The 18597-nt window shown below is 54.4% G+C and overlaps 6 protein-coding genes across 6 annotated transcripts; 3 read left to right on the forward strand and 3 right to left on the reverse strand.

Moving 5' to 3' along the window:
- Positions 1–1196: 1196 nt before the first annotated feature.
- BDP55DRAFT_566489 (amino acid permease) lies at positions 1197–3093 on the reverse strand (the record flags this gene model as incomplete). The annotated part of the gene is made up of 4 exons (XM_060570509.1): positions 1197–1454; positions 1511–2631; positions 2693–2750; positions 2800–3093. The coding sequence occupies 4 exons, from the start codon at positions 3091–3093 to the stop codon at positions 1197–1199; spliced, it is 1731 nt and encodes a 576-aa protein (XP_060422556.1).
- A 5339-nt stretch (positions 3094–8432) lies between these two features.
- BDP55DRAFT_418164 (uncharacterized protein) lies at positions 8433–9529 on the forward strand. Its single transcript, XM_060567428.1, has one exon. It carries the CDS (start codon positions 8770–8772, stop codon positions 9421–9423), a length of 654 nt encoding a protein of 217 aa, XP_060422557.1. The 5' UTR covers positions 8433–8769; the 3' UTR covers positions 9424–9529.
- On the forward strand, positions 9470–10029 carry BDP55DRAFT_638416 (uncharacterized protein; the record flags this gene model as incomplete). The annotated part of the gene is made up of 3 exons (XM_060573110.1): positions 9470–9696; positions 9721–9854; positions 9878–10029. 3 exons carry the CDS (start codon positions 9470–9472, stop codon positions 10027–10029), a joined length of 513 nt encoding a protein of 170 aa, XP_060422558.1.
- Positions 10030–12730: 2701 nt separating this feature from the next.
- Positions 12731–15672, reverse strand: BDP55DRAFT_684416 (OPT oligopeptide transporter). Its single transcript, XM_060576403.1, has 3 exons — positions 13272–15672; positions 13102–13215; positions 12731–13037 (listed from the first exon to the last, which is right to left on the reverse strand). The coding sequence occupies exons 1-3, from the start codon at positions 15633–15635 to the stop codon at positions 12948–12950; spliced, it is 2568 nt and encodes an 855-aa protein (XP_060422559.1). The 5' UTR covers positions 15636–15672; the 3' UTR covers positions 12731–12947.
- An 817-nt stretch (positions 15673–16489) lies between these two features.
- On the forward strand, positions 16490–16852 carry BDP55DRAFT_638418 (uncharacterized protein; the record flags this gene model as incomplete). Its single annotated transcript, XM_060573111.1, has 1 exon — positions 16490–16852. One exon carries the CDS (start codon positions 16490–16492, stop codon positions 16850–16852), a length of 363 nt encoding a protein of 120 aa, XP_060422560.1.
- Positions 16853–17070: 218 nt separating this feature from the next.
- On the reverse strand, positions 17071–17702 carry BDP55DRAFT_418071 (uncharacterized protein). Its single transcript, XM_060567427.1, has one exon. It carries the CDS (start codon positions 17482–17484, stop codon positions 17119–17121), a length of 366 nt encoding a protein of 121 aa, XP_060422561.1. The 5' UTR covers positions 17485–17702; the 3' UTR covers positions 17071–17118.
- Positions 17703–18597: the final 895 nt, after the last annotated feature.

An 18597-nucleotide genomic window follows, 5' to 3' on the forward strand; every position in this document is an offset into this window, starting at 1 on the left:
GTGAATGGATGAAAGCAGAGGACGAGTCGAAAATTGCCCATCTCTTACTGAAAGGGCAATTTGGGCGACTCAACCGTGGGGTCTGACATGTTCTTCAGCGGGGCGTTTGTGGGGAGAAATGTGTCAAAAGGGCGCCGGAATGACATGCAGTCAACGCTAGGTAAGGTATGATGTGCTAGGGCGTTCTTGTCACCCTGTCACGTCGATTGAGCGTTGTTTAAAGGAACCCCAGCGGCCATTTGTTTGGGTCGTTTGGCACGAAGCCACGATGGACCAGTTCGTGGAAGGCTCTTGCCTCGTCTTCCATCAAATCAATTGTTCTTTCCTTCGGGCACCTGGAATTATTCCCTAGCTGTCCATTCCATTCTTTCCGGCCCGGGAATACTCCGTCTAACTTCACAACTAGGTAGCCCAGGTACCTTATGCTCCGCCCAACGACGACCGACAGAAATATTCAAACATCATCACTGCGACGACATCTATCTTATGGATTGATCAGCCCGAGATTCCTCACAGACCCCCAGAATCACCATATCGCCGTCCGATACCGCACTCCAATCTTGTTAGATGTCCTTCCGGCCCTGTCAGTATTTCGGGCTGAGTCACTGAATCCGGCTAGGACTTCCTGAAAAAGCTGTTAGTCGACCATGACCCCTCTACGCCGAGAGATATAAAAAAATCCGGACCAACCATCTCAAATTACCGCTGTCCGACAATCGGGCATCACCTGCTGTTCTGGGCCGGCCGCCCTTATCTTCACCAACACTCGTCAAAGTTATCGTCGCTGTTGGCATGGGCCACCGCTGAACGGCCGCTGCTCTCCGAGATAAGACGCACGCTGGCCCTTGGCTTCGTCCTGGTTGGCGGCACAGCATATAACGGCACCATAACCCACGACTTCAGGATTCACAACCAGCTCGCGTAGACCGATCTGCGTCGGAAGACACAACGTGAATCCCCTTCGTGTTGTCCTTGTTTGCGCTAGATGAGAGTCGCATGAAACAGATGCTTTTCACTGCGAGTAGGGGTATGTATGCGACACGAATTTGATGTAAAAGCACATGTGGTATCTTCATTTTGCTAACAATTACCAGAATGGCGGACCCACCCCATTCGTCCTCAACGCAGGACATTGATTAAAATATACATGAATAAGCGGCAAAACGCAGTTCCTTCGTTGGCAATAACAACGCTTCTTACCACACCTTATGGATAGCACGTCTCCACGCGGGGAGCGAAGCAATGTGCGCACGGTATGCGTGGATCTCGTCCCAGTCAAGCTCACGTCGGCCAGTGTCGACATCCATCTGAGCGGTACGGAGCCAGCCAGTGCGCTTCCAGAGGAAACCACCAAGCCAGAAAACGATGACGACGGGAAGGGCGAGGTACGACTTGAAGAAGCCTTCAGCGTCGTTGAGCTCGCTCGTTCCAGGGGGGGCGATAGCAGTGTAGAACTGTAGATGTCTGTTAGCACACAATCTCTCGTATCGTCAAATGACTCTTCACATACCTGAGCAGCAAGCACGACAAAGCACAGGAAGAGTCCAATCCAAGATCCGGTAACGCCACCAATGGCCTTGAAAGGGATCTCATCGACGGTGTGGCCGTGGTAGGCCCACGCCTTGCGGAAGCGAATGTGCGCCAGGCAAATGGATCCCCAGGTGAAGACCGCAGCCAAACCGGAAAGAGCCAACAGCCAGTCAAACACAACAGGGCCGCTAGCGCTGAGGTTGATGTACGCTAAGGGCGAGAAAATGATGACTGCCAACACGGAAGGCAACGGGCGTCCAGATCTGTCAATGTAGGTGAAGATCTTAGGCGCGTAACCTTGTTGAGCCAGGGCAGTAAGGGTACGCGAACCACCGTAGACGCCAGACACACCAATCGACACAACAGAGACGAGGATGACCACGTTCATGAAGTGGTCGAAGCCAACGAGACCGGCGTACTTGCCGACCAACACGAAGGGAGAGGCCTTGACGTCGGAGTAGGCAGACTCAGAGAGCAGCGCAGGGTCGTCGGAGGGGATCAACAGACCGACGAAGAACAGGCCCAGGATGTAGAAGAGCGAGATACGCCAGAACACCTGCTTGATGGCACCGGGGAGCGACTTGACGGGGTTCTTGGCCTCGGCGGCAGCAAGTCCGACCAGCTCAGTACCAGAGAAAGAGAAAGCGGCCGTAACGAAGACGGAGCAGAATCCCTTGAAACCGTTACGGAATGCGCCAGGGTCATACCACGTCTTCGCACCCTGGTACTCGCTGTATCTACCGCTAGACGGTCCGCCACCAAGGACGAGGACGAGGCAGATGATCATGAAGATGATAGTAGCTGCAAGCTTGAGACACGACGACCAGAACTCTTCTTCAGCATATCCGATAGATCCGAAAATGTTGATGACGACAATGACGACGAGAAAAAGCGTGATCCAGACGGCGACGCTGACGGTGTCATTCCAGTATGCGACAACAAGACCAGAGACAGTCAGCTCAAGCGGTAGCACAATAGCCCACTGGAAGACGTAGTTCCAGCCCATGGCGAAACCCCAGGAAGGATCGATGAAGCGAGTCGAATACGTGTAGAAGCCACCAGAGACGGGATACATAACAGCGAGTTCACCCAGGGCGTAAACTGCAGCGTGTTAGAGCCTCTCCATTGTGCGCGAGACTAGCAAGGGTTTTCTCAGACTTACCGACGTTGAACATCATGATACCCACGAGAAGGAAATCGATCAAAACCGATCCAGGACCCTGCTTCTGCGTCAGAAATCGCCGCCAATTACGGTGACGGTAAACTTACACCCTTGCTCAGAGCACCACCGGAACCGACGAAGAAACCAGCACCAATGGAACCACCAATGGCAATCATGTGGAGATGACGGGAGCTCATGGCGCGGTCGAGCTCGACAATGCCGCGACCATATTCCTTCTTCGTGAAGGACTTCATGTTCAGGCCATTGCGTGTTGCCCAGCTATCCTCGCTGATATCTCCTCGGATCTCCTGTCCACTACCGGTATCGTAGCCAGGAAGGCCACCGGTGGCCTTCTCGTCGGCCTCGACCTTTGTGGGGATGACCCCTTCTGGTGCAGCCATGGTGATGGTGTTCACGGTGCTGTGGGGTATACAGACAGCAGGGTCTGTTACAAAAGATTGCTGCGGGAGAGAGACCCGTGAGGAACAGAAATGACGGAGAGGGAGGGCTGTCTGTCGTAAACAAGACAAACCAGATCGGACGGGGGAATGGGGAGGTTTATGAAGGAAATGCCGATCGAGAGAACAGGAACCGGCGCGCAAGGACTAAGGGTTCTTGTCAAGGGCGGCAAGCGGATCCAATCATGCACGGAAAGCCGATAGGCTGCACTTGGTTGACGATGGAAAATTACACACAAGAGAAGGAGGGAGAGATGAGGGTCCAGGGCCGATTGAGTATCAGGCTGGTCTATCCAACTTTGCCCCCCCTCTCGACGGGCGAGAGACGCAGATCTTGGCAAGGACAGGTTGTGGCAGGCCATCCTAGCATCAACCCCCGTTACTTGTCGCATACGATTTGGGGGGAGGGATGGAGGCGATTTGGCTTTCGGTCGTGCTTCGATACGTACCAAGTCCTAGGGCAGGCCAGCGGGAACGAGCGAAACCTTCCCCGTCGTCGAGTCTACTGGCTGGGCAGCTAGCTGAGGACGATGTACCTGGTGAGTTAGGCGGGCTGGCCGCGGACAGCTTTCCGATGTGCATGATGCACTAACGAGGAACCCAGGCGCGGGTACAACCCCATATTCGGCCGAAGAAAGGGAAAGCAGTCGCAGTCGCAGTCGTAACGAAATGGATTTGGACGAGACCAGTCACCAATGGCCGTGACCTGGGGGAAACGAGAACCACAGCAATGGGATGTCACCTTGCTCTCCACCGTGGTACCGAGACATATGCGTACGCCCCAGCCGGGCGATTTGAGAAAGTCTGAGAGCCCCCAGATAGCGTGGGCTGTGCTGGTTGGCCAATGGGCAACTTGTCACTTGAAGCCGTTAGCAAATGGCTTCGAAAAAGTGGCCGCCCCTCCTTTCGCCCATGGCGCGCTGTCTCCTCAACGTTATCTTAGGATCCAGTCCGACCCTCCTCCTCTCGAACCTGTCTGTGGAACTGGGTTCGGTCCCTGGGGGGCATATGTGAGTGGAGAGCACGAATCTCTGGGCCCGGGTCGGTGAGGGGAGATGGCCCACGCAGAGGTCCAGGTCCACGACACTGGAGACGAAGCCAGGAGGCTAGCCTGCATCGCAATCTGCGTAGGTACTACTACACCAGAGTCGCTGCTGCTGCTGCTGCTGCTGCTGCTGCTGTTCCGTCGCTTTGTCCTACTGGAAATCGTCGAAGTCGAGGAGGCTCATCGGGAAGAAAATCCTGCAAGCAAGCCACACCAATGATGTCCAACCAGGCTTCTTGCTAGGGTTGCAGCGGCTTTTGCTTCACTTCTCGGCACGGCATCCACGGAAACTGGCTGTTCCCTAACTTCCCTTTCAAGAGCTTGCGTTGCCAAGAACTAGACTCCGGCCACACAACTTGCTGGTCCGAGAATGCATGTGGTGTGGGTGGACCAGGGGGGGCTGATCTTGGCCGCCCCAGGTTTCCCTCATCCCTGAAGAGCCCCGACGTCGTGCAGCAAACAGAGCCAACGACCGCGGCTGGCACAAAGTCTGACCTCGCTGTCTCGACTTTAGCGTTCTTTTTACACTAGCAGTCCTGCCGCGTGGTGGCTTGTGATGGTGCCAATCGTTCACCACAGATACCGATACACAACGTCATGGCTTCTTTCCGAGTGAGAAAATCATCTTGAGCCACTCTTTGCGCAAGCAAAACGATAGAGGGATCCCATGGGCATACGGCTTGTTAAGCACTGCATTTGGTTTCGATACCAGGTTGTTGTTGGACGGAGAGTTTCTCCTCCTGCAATCAACTGGGGAATCACCACCTTACGCAGCAGGCGGAATCGGTCCCCCACCCCTGGTCGAGAGCTCCCGGTGTTCGCATTCCTCCCTGCAGCACACGACAACGTCGCGTCGTCGCCGGTGTAGGCCCTATCGCGCGGCTGTGCCGGTTGCGACAGCTGGTTATAATGTAATATGGTTGACCAGTCCATGACATGTCTATGAAGAACCCCCATCCGGCAGAGTTCCTACCAGTTCCCCGGGTACAGAGGCGTGGAGGACAATGGCCGCTTCTCTTCGATGACAGGGTTGATGACAGAATGTCGCCTTTACGTCTGGTGATGTGCCGCTGCTTGTCGATGGAGATGCGGCGCATTCGGAACCAACATCAACCGACCTGACAGGTGGCAATGCGATAAGCTGTTTGATGGTGCCCACGGCTCATCCCATAGGCCGACACGTTTCGAACCAGCCATCAGTGCGCCAGCTTTGCTTGCCTGCCTTATTACTTACGTGCTTTACTTTTTCTACGGTAGTCTCACAGTACCACGAATACCTGGTCATTCGTGGACTGCAAATGGGGGGTGGCAGAACTTCTGGTGTCTCACGCAGGATGATCGATGGTGGCAGCACCATATGTCTGTGACCCCCGCTTCACCAATTCCAATAATCCTGCTTGACTCTGAATATCGATCATCTCGGTCTCTAGCCATTGGCGAAGCCCTATCATCCCCTGCGACCGCCATTCTGCAATGCTGCAGTAAGTAGCATCCTTTGGGCGGCGGGTGACATGCGAATCCCAGCATCGCTGCCCCTGGGTGCATAGCCAGGCAGATCAAGACCTTCTACTCAACCTTCTAGCGTCCTTCCATCGGGCCCTCCCTCCAATAATGTCACTCACACGCTTCGCTGCATCTCGATTTGTTAATCTGAGGGGCATTGTGATTCTGGCTGAGACTCCCGCGAGTCGCAGCCTCAAAGTCAGCACATGAAGTCATTTACTTCGTTATCTATACCTCCGATATCAAACAGGTGGAAGTTCGAAACGGGATGCTTATCTACGCCGCAGGATCATGGATCCATCATCTATGTAGCGACCCAGAAGCACCACACAAAGGCGGATCCAGTTCGAACATTGGGCTGCCGTGCCCACCTTTGCACCCTTGCTCGAAGAACCCCAATTAAACTGGACCCGACTTGGGTGAACTCGGGGAAACAACCAGGAGCGTGTGCTGACCCAGGTGAGTGCGCGTGCGGTGTCGGTCAGGGGGAGAGAGGGGAGAGGGGATTCCCTAGGATCAAGCCGCAAGCGCGAATTTCTCACGCAACTGTAGGCAACATTCTACCTATTCGTCCGGTCGCCATCGGCGCTATTCGGACTGGGATTCAAAGTGTGTCCTGGCATGGCGACATGGACCAACGAGTACACGACTCAGCACATCCGGATCTCGCACAGCTTTACCTACCCAACCTTGCCTACTATGTAAGTAGTCATCTTGCGAGTTCGTTGAAATTCGTCTGGACTCCAACATGGACAAATCTCAAGGAACACCTTAGCTCGGTCGATGAGCAGGCAGCTTTTCTAGCGGTCGACATGAAGTGAATAGCTCATCCGAACATCTCGCCGAACTATTGGACTCGCAGTATAGTCCGCGTCTGGTTGCAGCGCCAACGTGACCATAACATTCCCAGCCCCAGGAGACAGGCAGTAATGATGAGAGATTACCCACAATAGCGGCGCGGCAGTCGCAGACGCCCCGTATTCGAGATTGCTCCGTGTCAAGAGGCCTCGAAGCGGCAACTGGCTCCTGTCCATACCTTCTTGGCTGCATCAGTCAATACCTACCTTACGGATACAAATTAGCGCTTCTGTTGCCCTGCAAAGTTTATGGGCGGATTTGACGAGGCGGCGACGGTCCATCCCGACTGCTGCAGCCACGCGGTAACCGCACTCCCCTGAGCCTGGCGAACGAGGCCAAGATTAGAGCGCGCTTGATGGCGTGACAAGGTGACAGTGGTAGGGAACTCAATTCCTCGGTTAGGGCCGAGGGGGCGCTGCACTGCCAAAAAGATGCCACCAACGTCTTCTTGGTCTTGTAGAAATTGGCGGCACGCTGGCTTCCTCAAAGACACTCGTTGTACCTGATGCGTGGTGAAGCCATCCACGCCGCTGTGTCATGGCCCACGCTTCCTCTCAACAACATGGTGTGGAGGGAGTGGGCAGTGTCAGGACCATCAATCCAATCCACAGTGATGGATTAGCATACTCTGGGGAAGCCAAGTGAGGCCCTCATTCGTGCGCGAGAAGAATTTTGTACGTAATGGCGTGCGTTTGACGTTGGCCTCTGCTCTCGCTTCTTATCTCTCCAGACTCCAATTTAATTGTAGCACTACGGATATGTGTGTGGGACACAAGACGAGACGAGGGTCTCCTGCATTCGGACTGACCGAAGATCGCAAAGAGCGGATTCGACGACCCGCTTCGAATTGGGCAACTCTTCCTCTGATGGTGGGACAATCTCACATGGCTGACGGGGTTTGGCTGATATCGGAAATCAGCGTCGACGACTGTCAGCAGAGCAGCCGCCTTTCATCCGTGCTGGTTCCTATCATGAACTGATCGACATCCGAAGCGAACGAACGACTCGGAGTTGTCGCGAGTCAATTCTCGTGGACTCGCATTCGGGGGTTGAGTTTACCACAAACAACGTCTGTGCAGGAGCTACTTTATTTGGTCTGATTAACTAAGGCTTGTTGCCTGTTTGAAATCATCATCTCCATCAGACGACGTTGATATGTCGTTGACATTATTATTGCCGCACACCAACATCAGCATCGCCAGCTGAAAAACAGGGCGCGGAGAAGCGACAGCTTCGGACATTTTACGCATGCGCCAAGATTACATCAACTCGATCGCCTAGTCTCTTCCGAAATCGAAGCTGAAGGCGAGGCGACCGTGGTCCTGGACAATGAAGCCCTTGCTACCTATCCGTACGTCTGCGGCCTGCGGTCTGCGGGAGGCCGATGACGAAGAAGGAATGCCGCTGCCAGTCCAGGTTTTCCCCCGAAGGCTTGGGGCCGTTTGATTGATCGCCGTAGCATGGCCAAGGGCTGCTGTAGACTGATAAGGCACACACTCTAGGCTTGGAGGAGGAAGGGTTTCCGGTTGGCAAGCTCATTTCTTCCAGGGCTGAACGCCCGCAGCGCAGCCAGAAGGGCGGCGGGAAGGGAGGACGGCTTGGCCGACGATGCGCTTCCTGGCCTTGCCTTGCTTCCCGGTCGATTCGGTAGCATAGCGGCGGCTTCTTATCTCTCGATGCTCGCTCGCGCCGAGCGTGTGACTAGATAGTCGAGACCAGGCCCCCTTCCAACTTCCTTCTCCCCCCCCCCCGTCGGACAAGTTGTCTAGCATGATTTCCGAAGCCCTATGAGGCTGCAGGGCGCAGAAAGACGTTGGTTATCGACTATTCACATCCGGCCTAGTCTTGGCTAGGTTACTTTCGATGCTTTCCGTGAGGAGAGGCCTAAAAGTCGAGTTTGACCGAGCCACCGAGATGAGATAGCCGGGTGATGGTTGCTACTCGACTCCAGCCAGCGTCGATGTGTGGCACTCCTCCGAGACAAGCACCGCAACGTCTGCGTCTGCGTCAATGATCGGCGGCCTATGAGGGTGAGGCACGTTGTGAACGGATCGGGCCCGGATTTCATCTATCTGCAAGCGTCAGTTAGTATCGGGCGCAAAGATGGGTGTGATTTGCGTCACCAATTTCGTTCAGTCGCCAATAAGCCCAACGGGCCAACGTTGGAGGCTGATTCCCCTCCCGCGCCGCTATCTCGCAGCAGGCCACGTTGAATGATGCAGTTGCTATTCATTCCAGGCTACCTGTTTAGGCAACGTGGCCTGGCTGGTGGTTGCGACGCTTTGGGAGTCCTCATGGCCCTGCCAGCGACGATATCAAAAGATGTGAGAGGACGTTGCTTTTCACGGCAACGGCACAAAAGACAAATTGACGCAAAGTTCGTCTATTTACCCCGGAAGCCACTTTCCCCGCGAATCCACGGCTTGGAAGTTTGGGAACTCCAGCAAAAGAACTCCATCCATTACTTGATCAAAACCACTTTTGCCGGCATCTCATTACGTACTCCGTACGGACTTTGGGAGTCGAGCCCGGGACATCTCCACATCGGCATCTCATCTCGCTATGTCTCCAGTTTACCACGTTCCCGTCTCCAGAGTTCCAGACTCGAGCGAAAAGAAAGGAACCCGCCAGCCCGTACGGCGCACGCACGCACGCACGCGAGCGCTGGAACACCAGAGAGCCGGGCTCCATTTCCCCGCGATTTCCACGCCAAAAAGTGGTCAGGTCATGACACATCCGAAGCTGGCCGCGCACCAATCCGAAGCAATTGGATTGACAAATACATCCAGAGTATTTCACAGTTGACTTTTACCTGTAGAGAATTATGGATCCGTCAAAGACATTTGCGACAAATGTCCCGGATCTAGACCCGCGTGACGTCCAGCGACAGACGATCCCTACGCATGGAAGATGATGACGAGGAGCAGCACCAGCAACTCGACTGGCCTCCGCCGTATGAGACCGTCTTCGACCGGTTCCACCTCCGCATCCACGAAGCTTGCCACTACCGCTACCGACCTTACCCCGCCTTCCTCCTCTCGCACTTTAGTACCCGCTGATCAGTCTGGCGAGCAGGATTATGGAGCGTTGGGCGCACGCAGTAGTTATGAAGGCGACGAGGTGGTCGGAGAGAGGGGGACGTAAACACACACACCGCGGCTCAGGGTGCAGGGGACCAACGGCGCCGGCGGTTACGACCACGGCCACGGCCACGGCCACGCGGGGTATGCAAAGATGCCGCCGATGGGTGTTGGAGGAGACGACAAGGACAAGTGGACGGCGCTGAGGGAAGCGCCAGGTTGTTTTTGTTTTCTTTCTCAGCGAGAGCGGCGGGTATTGCTTGTCCCCGAGGGGAGGGTGCTGTTCTTCTAGTTGTTTTCGTGGGGCTCACAGGAGACCGCAGCTTTGAGTCCTTTTTGCGCTTCGGAAAGGTGAGTCTTCATTTGAAGGCTGGCTACGTGGTGGACTTGTGAGCTTTTCTCCGTCGTAGGTGCATCGTGATGTCAGGTAGGTGTTGTCGCTCGGCGCAAGGTGATGTAATGCTAGGCGCGTCCATGATTCACGTGGAAACAGCGACCTTCCCATGCCACTGAATGTTGTTATTGAAGAAATGTAATGTAAAGACTAATCTTTCTCACGCAAGCTCGCGATTGCTTTACGCGCAAGTCTCTTCCATTGCGTAAATTGTGGCGATGCCAGTTGTGCAGCTGCCGCCGTCGACGGCATTCCTGCACCTTCTATCTAAACGAATGAGAACTCTCGGGCTAGGAGTTAAGCTTCCAAATTGTTCCTTGAACATTTGATAGCTCGGCCCAACCAATCTTGGGGAGCCGATGTCCCTCTTCTACATGAACTGAGCCAGGCAGGGCCGGCAGGGTGGAGGCGACTCTACGACTAGGAGCATTGTCCGCCTCCTCGCTCTTAATTTCGCAAGTGGCGTCAATGAGCGTACAGCAGCACCACTCCCTGGGTATTGTGTCGTTACCCTACGAACGAGTTGATGGCAGGTGCTCCTATGACCCGGGAATCGTCTTATCTCGAGCGAGTTGACGACTTGGGCAGAGAGGCGAGCCCAGCCGTATCGGAGTTCGAGGCAATATCCGACGACCGACGAGTACTATGGAACCATGTCTTGGCCAGTATTAGTACTGCCGTGCCTTTTGTTACAGTTCCAAGAAGATTTTAGGGACTTCGACTTGGATGTAACTAGAAACCGGCTGCATGGATAGAAGGAGTGTGAAGGAGGAGGAACCTGAGGAGGACTGCTATTCGAGTACCACCTCCACCGTTTTGCATGCCGAGTCAAGTATTCGTTTAGCTCTATTCCATGCGATACCTTTTCACGTATAGATCCTTTCATCTCCTCTTCATCAACAGTCTTCCCAGTCTCGGCTTGCTTTAGTTCAGGCATTGGCACATTATACAGGTTACCAGCAGGCCGGTCACGCCCAGTGAGATGTCCCGAACTTGGAATTGGTGTCTCTCATAGCTATATGCTGCCACGATATTCTTCCTGTTATTTTTGAAGCCATTATAATCAAGAAGAAAGACCACCTGAGATTCAGCTTCTTCGGGCCATACTGGTGGTCGAACGAAAATCTCAAAGTGGCCACGTGCGTTCAATGTCCTGGCTCCCTCGATCGTTACCTGGCTCGGACGACTTCAGCTGGTGCTTACTTTTCCAACAAAGTACCGTCAAGACATACTTATACGGCTCTAGATGACAAGAAGATGTAGAAAACATCCACAAAGACTTGGCATCCTGGCAGCAAGCGTCGTTGACCTGCTCGGGCTGGTGAAGCTCGCCGTGCAGCCTGCCCAAGGCACCAAACGATAAATCTCATGTCCCTCGCCAAACCGGAGCAGATCCGACACTCAAGTTTGTGCAAAGAGGAACAAAGACATGCGTTTGAGATTATAGGGCGTAAAATCTGGCAACTCAGGTTCAAGATGCTGACAGCTTGGTCGTCGCCCGGTGAGTCAGTCGGCAATCAAGACGCCCAAGTAAGCCGGACGAATGTTGGTCCTAAAACGCCGTCAGTCGGCTTCTTGATTGGTTGTGCAAATAACCTTATTAAACTACGAGATTGGCTTGTCTTGGATAGGCTGACTCTTTGAGAGAATGATTTTGTTGTCTTCTTCTATTACTACAGCGGATGGCTGATGCCTGCCTTGCGCCTTCGTCGATCTCGGGTTCTGTTATTAGGAAGCCACGCATCGACAACTACTTTTCACCAAACCTGAAGAGAAACCTCGACGACTTCAAGGAATACTCCGAAACCCCAAACTCTGTTCAACAAAGATCCTTCAGCCGAACCTGTGCCCAACCAGACGGCACCCAACCTACTTAGACTCGATTCTGGAGTCCGACGTGTGAAGAGAATGTCGTAGGCCGCAGTGTCCTCCGGAGGTAGATATAAAAGGCAGAGCACAAAGTCAAAGTTCCTCCAGCCGGAGTATCTGCTGTTTCACGAATCCAGTTGACTCCTTCGTTGTTGTTCCATGGAGAAAGGCCCAGTGTCCCGGAGAAAAGTCTGGGGTCCCGCTCCCCCTTTCTTCGTGTACAGCGACTCCTCACAAGTACGTGTACTTATGCTTCGATCCAATTTCAGCCTAGAACAGCATAAGACTGATGCGAAAGCCCCAGCGTAACGAGTCCTTGCTGACACACCTAGAGCCGAGACTTCGGTTAACGTTCATCTGGAGCAGTATCACCAACAGCATCCTGCAGCAGTTCGAGAGACCAGCCGTCAAAGTCGACAAACTCCAAGTTCCGACCTGGAGCTTTATCAACACGATCTCAGATTGATAGTGGTCTCATCTAAGCGACCCAATGAGGCTTTCTTTTCTTAGCATAGCCACGCCGGCCCGGTACCGAGCGATTGCCGACCCCGCGGCATCGGAGTTGGTTATTCTCGTTATATACGGCCCTCAAGGGAGTTTAGAACCGCGAAATAAGAGCTGGTCACGGAAAGCTGTGTACACCAGGATTCAATCGCACCAGGCGAGGTCAGCTTCTCATGAGTTCAACCACTGATCAATATTGCCGGATCTGACGCGTATTCTAGACGCAACGGCGAAACAGTTGCGAGGGATCAGAACGACTGAATGGGCCTTCATTCCAAGACACATGTCACGAAATTCAAAAGCATTTGGGAACGACGAGACTGAGCTTGCTCAATGGGGGTATAGCATTCTTCCACTAAGTCATAAATGAATGGTTGGGTATTTCTTCATCCTTCAAATCGTTACATCCGCTGATTATAACACCGCTTCTAGTTGCGATATCTCTAGTCACCACGTTCTTTTCATCACATCATACATGCGCTGAAATTCGAAAAAAAAGCCATAAGCACCTCTTGGTTGTGCTACACGAAAGAAGATCCCACATCTAGTGGAAGTCTCCGATACGAGGACCAAAGTACTCGCCCTCTGCAAGAGTAAGCAGACGGCAGGCCTTGCCTTCGCAACCCTGGCTGACCTGTAAGGAGAGTGACGTTAGCATGAGTACTTGTGGATGGGGTCAGGAGCCGGGAAAAACGTACGACTGAGTTGCCCCACCAGTCGACCTCGATGTCCTGCCATTGAAGGCCGAAGAACATGATGATGGAGGAGATGGCAATACCGCAGGAGAAAGCGGCAGAGAGAACGAAGTTGTACTGAAAGTGAGTGTTAGCATCAAAACGCAGGGATTGGTGGCAGGGGTGCAACTAACCTTGGACCACAGACCCAAGAAGCGGCTCTTGAGGTAGACCCAGGAGAAGTAGGCAATGGGGACAGAGGGCCAGACGAAGGACATGTTGTAGGGAGCCCAGACGAGACCTCCGTACATGATGGCGACGGGGTGAATCTGGCGAACCCACTTCCACTTGGGGAAGAACTTGTTCAAGCTCCAGAAGAAGAGAACGATGGCGACACCGAGGGGGAAGCCGAGGAGGGTGGCAGTGTACTGGCCGCCAGCACCCCAAATCTTCTTGGGACCGACAGTTCCCCAAAGGACGGAGGCGGTGAAGAAGGTGTTGATACCAGGGCAGGTCATCTTGAACTTGGCGTCCTCGGTGCAGATACCCGGGATGCTGAACATCTGGAACTTCAGGACGGCGAGACAGACGAGGGTGGACACGAAAGTGGCGACAATCTGAGCCCAGAAGGTGTGGCGAGGGGGAATCTTGACGTAGTGGGCGAGCTTCAAGTCGTTGGAGAACCAGACGGCGTGGGCACAGGTGACGTAGCCGAAGGACTTGAAGTAATTCATGGCCAGGGCGTTACCCTCAACCCAGGAACCACCGATGAACTCAGCGAGCACGTTTAGGGTGACCTCAATACCCGTCATGGCCTTGATGATGCCGACCGGCACGACGAAGATCATGCAGAGAATGATACCGTAAAAAACGACACCGACGGTGGTGTACGTGGGCCATCCAGCGATACCAGCACAGCCCAACGCAATGGCGATAACGAGGACAGTGAGGTAGTGCCATTCGGGGACCTCGGGGTACGCCTTCATCAGACGGCTGTGGACATCAAGGACCTGGTCCTTCTCAATGTCGCTGTTCTTCCTGAAGCTACCGATCAAGGCCTTGAAGCCAAGGGCAATCTCGTGACGGTGGTAGAGAGCGGCGTAGGTGATTGTGGCGGTGTAGATGGCGAAGAAGAACATGTAGATCATGACGTTGGCAGCGCCCAAGAAGGGGGGAGAGTACGCCTCGTACGCCTCCTTGTCGAACAGACCGTGCTCGTTGACGGCGCGGGAGACGTTGTACAGGGCGCCAAAGTGATCGTAGACCTTGTTGGAGTTGATGGGCAGGTATCCAGTGTTGTAGGTGTTGGTGTACCAAACAGCCAGCACGACGAACATGGAGAAGAAGGTGCCGAGGAACTTGTTGAAGGTGGAGAAGAAGGGGACCATGAGAGGGTCGGTGTTGTCGTACAACAGAATGTTCCAGTCAAAGGTAGGGAACGGGTTGAGACCGAGACCACTGTTGAAGCCAGTGATTGTCGCGAGGTTGCGGTTCTTGGGGGCGATCCAGGTCATCCAGCTGAAGGTGGAGAGAGCCGTGAACAGGTAGTTGGGGAACCAGAACCAGACGAACATGGCGGCAAAGGTGATGTAGAAGAACTTCTGTCTGCTCCAGCGCCAAATGCTGTTGAAGGGGCCATCGACGGTGGAGTTCTTGTCGGTGTGGAAAGCAGAGTTCAGGGCAATGGTCACCAGGGATGCCGGCCACACACAGTACGAGGGGTAGACGAGGAATCTTCTGCAGAGACCCGCGAGACCGTATCCGATGAAGTTGGTCGACAAGGAGATGAGGAGCTGGTAGCCAAAGTTGGAAGCATAGCTCTGGTTGAAAAACTTGGGCAGCCACTGCGTCCAGATGATGTAGTTGGTGTAGGGGATGTTGTAAGCGACGTTGGCCATGATGGTGATGAGCATGTGCTCCTTGCGGTTGAACGGGCCGGGGTTCAGCGAGTAACGGTGGCCCGCAACGGTGAATCCAACATCGGGAAGCGACTTCTCCCACAGCTTGCCCAGGGGGTAGGCGAGCAACTGGGCAACGTTGGCCAGAATAGTGATGGACGGGTAGCGGACCGAGAAGAGCTGGTTGACGAAGGCGAGCAGAGCAGAGAAGATGAGACCGATGACCCAGGCACGGAGGGTGGAACTGGGCATGGTAGGGTCGTCGTGGTTATCGACGACGGCGCGGACCTCGGCGTAGGGCGAGTTACCGGTGATGAGGGCGGCCTCAAGCTTCATCTCCTGAATGAGAGTCTCGTGCTTCTCGGGGTTCTCAAAGACATCGTCGTTGTGGAGGAAGTCCTCAATCTTTTCGATAATGGCGAGAGGGAAGTTGGGGTCCTTCTCGTGGATCTTGTGGACGTTGAACATCATCTCGCGGACCTCCTCGAGGGACATCTGCGAGGCGAGCTCCTTGGCCTCGAGCAAATCATCCTCGGTGACGTTGAAGTCGTGCTCAACGTGCTCGTTGTAATCGGCACCATCGGGATGAGCTTCGACGATCTGAGGAAAAGCATCAGTATGTGGTTCATCAATCGAGAAATGTGTGATGCTCATCGACATCTAGACCAACTTACAGGAGCAGGCTTCTCGCTCGAGACCTTCTCGTTCGAGACCACACCGCCCTGGTGGACGGGGGTCCGTTCTTCACGGATGTCGGACATTTTGTTGCACTGGGTCAATGTTCTTCACCTTGGTAAGGTACAGAAGTGTTGATTCGGTGGACCCGTGGACGCTTGGGCTGGAAAGTTGCCAGTGACCGAGAAAGAGACGAGAGGCGGGTAGAGGGAACCGAGGACATCTCGACCTTTTAATATCCAAGAGCCACGAGGCGGCCATCCTTGTCACACCCGGCGGATGCTTATCGACGGTGGAGCCAAGGGTTCCCAACGGCCTGGCAACGAACGGACGCGACGGTGGTCCCAGTTTCGCCACGAGACGATCCCGAGAATACAGCAGAGATCTCCTTGCGCCTAGATGGGAGGCCGAGATGGCACTGGCCAGTCGAGCCAGTCGAGCTTCCCCTTTCTGGAATCAGCGTTGAGGTGGCAGGGATGATCATGTTCAGGGCTGGAACTCCAGCCTGTCACCCTCCCTCTCTGCTTGTGCGGCCGGAGGGCCCCAGTGTAACCCTTGTGACAGGGAGCTCTACCTTCTGCATTGCGACAAGACCGATATCAAAGGTTCTAGGACGCGGTAGGAGGAATCGGTCTGCATTCGCACTATATCCGCATTGGGCGCAATCTGCCGGGGGGCTGCTGCAATGAAAGAATAGGATGAGATGAGAGGTTGTGAGACGATGACATGAAGAAGGAGAGAGAATGAGAGAGACCGGTAAGAATCACAGCGTTTATCCCGGTACGTACGGATACAGGAACTTCTTTGAATGAACCAAACGTCTGAGATGACTTGCTAACATGCCCGCCCAGTTCGTCTTTTTTCTGCCTTCTTCTCCCTTGGTCTCCTCCAGACTCCAGTCTCCCAGTCCTGGTCCGATGGGCGGAAAGGAAACCCCACCTCCTCCCACTCCTCCTCCCGGCCACCCACAGGGGTCCAGTTGCATTCGGCACCCAGGAACCCACAGCGCGGATGGACCTTCAGAGATGAGGGAACCTGGCACGACTGGTTACCTCTCCGGAGAACATGCCCACCAACATTTACTGGTGCTGGACTTTTCCGTAGACCAGGCAAGGCGGCCAACACGCAGGAAACCTCCCATTCGGGAGATCAAATGCGCTTCCGCTGGCGATGCCAAGCAGTTGGGCCCTCGAGTGGCTTGATCCAGTATGGCAGGTCCAAGATATCAATAGAGGGGGGAGGGCTTTTGGGGGACTTTTTGAGCGTCAGCGAATGCGGCTGCAGCCTTCGCGAGATCCAGTCTACTGTTCTGCCAATGGAGTCTTGGTCGTTGGCGTGGTTGGGTCTTTGGCGAATCCGCCCCCCGTCGTAATCGCGATGGCTTCATCGTGGTGCGACACACCCGCCTTCACAAAGAGGCGCAGGCCGTGTCTCACTCGCAATGTCGATCGAGGTCTCTCAGGAATACCTAGAGTTGGCCGTGTCGGCACAAAGACACCCGATCCATGCTGCCCTGTCGATATCCAATCTCAGACTCTGAGCAGGCAATATGACAGTGGCGGGGGGATGCCGGTGGCAAGCTGACTGTCCGACTCTGAGGGAGGTATTCCAATCCGGGGATCCCTCTCGGCATTGGCCGTGCACTGTCGCGTGTGAAAGTATTACCCACTGGCATGTGGGAGGGAGCCGCTCCGGAAGAATGAAGAAAGTCTGTGAGCTGGTTGGAAATGAGCCCACGGCGAGAGACGCAGTGGAGAGGCATCCCATCGGCGCCAGCCTGGCTTTGTGAAAGACAGAGGGTATCGATCAATCGATCGCGCCTCCATCGAGACATATCTCTACGTACGAATCTACGAATAGGCTTCGAGTCCTTCCAGCTTATCACTGGTTACGTTTGCTGTGCCGCTTCGCTTCGCTCAGCTGGCGGGCACGACAATGCAAATGCAAAAGCACCTCACCAATGCACGAAGAGACGAGCTAGTCGGAAGCCACGACGTTACACTACAACACTCCAGCGGTGTTTGCCGCAGCAAGGCGAGTGCGGGAGGCACCGTCAAAATGGCGTCGAAGAAGCACGGAAGGTTGGTGGAAAACGGGTAATTCATCCTCTGGCTGGATGGTGTGGATGGGATGGCTGGTTGTGAGAGAGACTGAGAGGGTACAGCCACTCGACTCATTAGCCCTCGGTCCTTTTTCTGGCTCTCCCTTCAACCCATTGATGCGCTAGTCGACGGCAGAGACGACTCGAGGCGCTTGGCAGCTCGCGGTGATGGTTCAAGAAGGATATGATCGAAGGACCCTGGACGTGGCGTGCCTCTCCCAAGAACCCCCAAGAACCCCAAGCTTTTCCCAAGCCCGTTGCCCAAGACTTTCACGACATCCCCCCAGGTCTTCCAAGAGCCTCCAAGACGTCCAAGACCTACCATCAAGAAGGACAAGAAAAATCAAGAGATCTTGCCCGAAAACTTGTCGCCATCCGCACAACTGCACACCATCTCTGCAGCCCGAGAGAGAGGTGTTGAAGCTATCAGAGCCTCAAGACTGTTCAACAACATCAGAGTTGACGCTTCAGAGAGGCAGAGGATATTCTCATTCCAAAATGCAGCCCTGCTCCTTAACGGAGATAACCCCTGTTCCCTGTTCCCTCTCCTCACCCCAGCTCCGTCTCTCCAACTCTTATCGGCCAGATGGACGGGGGATTTGCAACTATATTGATCATTCAAAAGACGTGGACAGAGAGGAGAGTCGTATCATCCGACCAGCCACAAGGTGGCAAGTTGATTGATCTGTGTTCGGAGCTTCAGCCAGGTGGGCGGGGTGAGGGACGCAGAACACTGCTTCTGGAGGAACTTTTTGACGGCCACCATCCATGCTCGAACCAGACTGGCGCCAAACATCGGCAGCTTATTAAATGGATCAAGCAACGCGTCCTATCAGTCATCCCTGT

This window comes from Colletotrichum godetiae (assembly GCF_030913485.1).
Source record: "Colletotrichum godetiae strain CBS 193.32 chromosome Unknown BDP55scaffold_84, whole genome shotgun sequence".
Taxonomy (NCBI): Eukaryota; Fungi; Ascomycota; class Sordariomycetes; order Glomerellales; family Glomerellaceae; genus Colletotrichum; species Colletotrichum godetiae.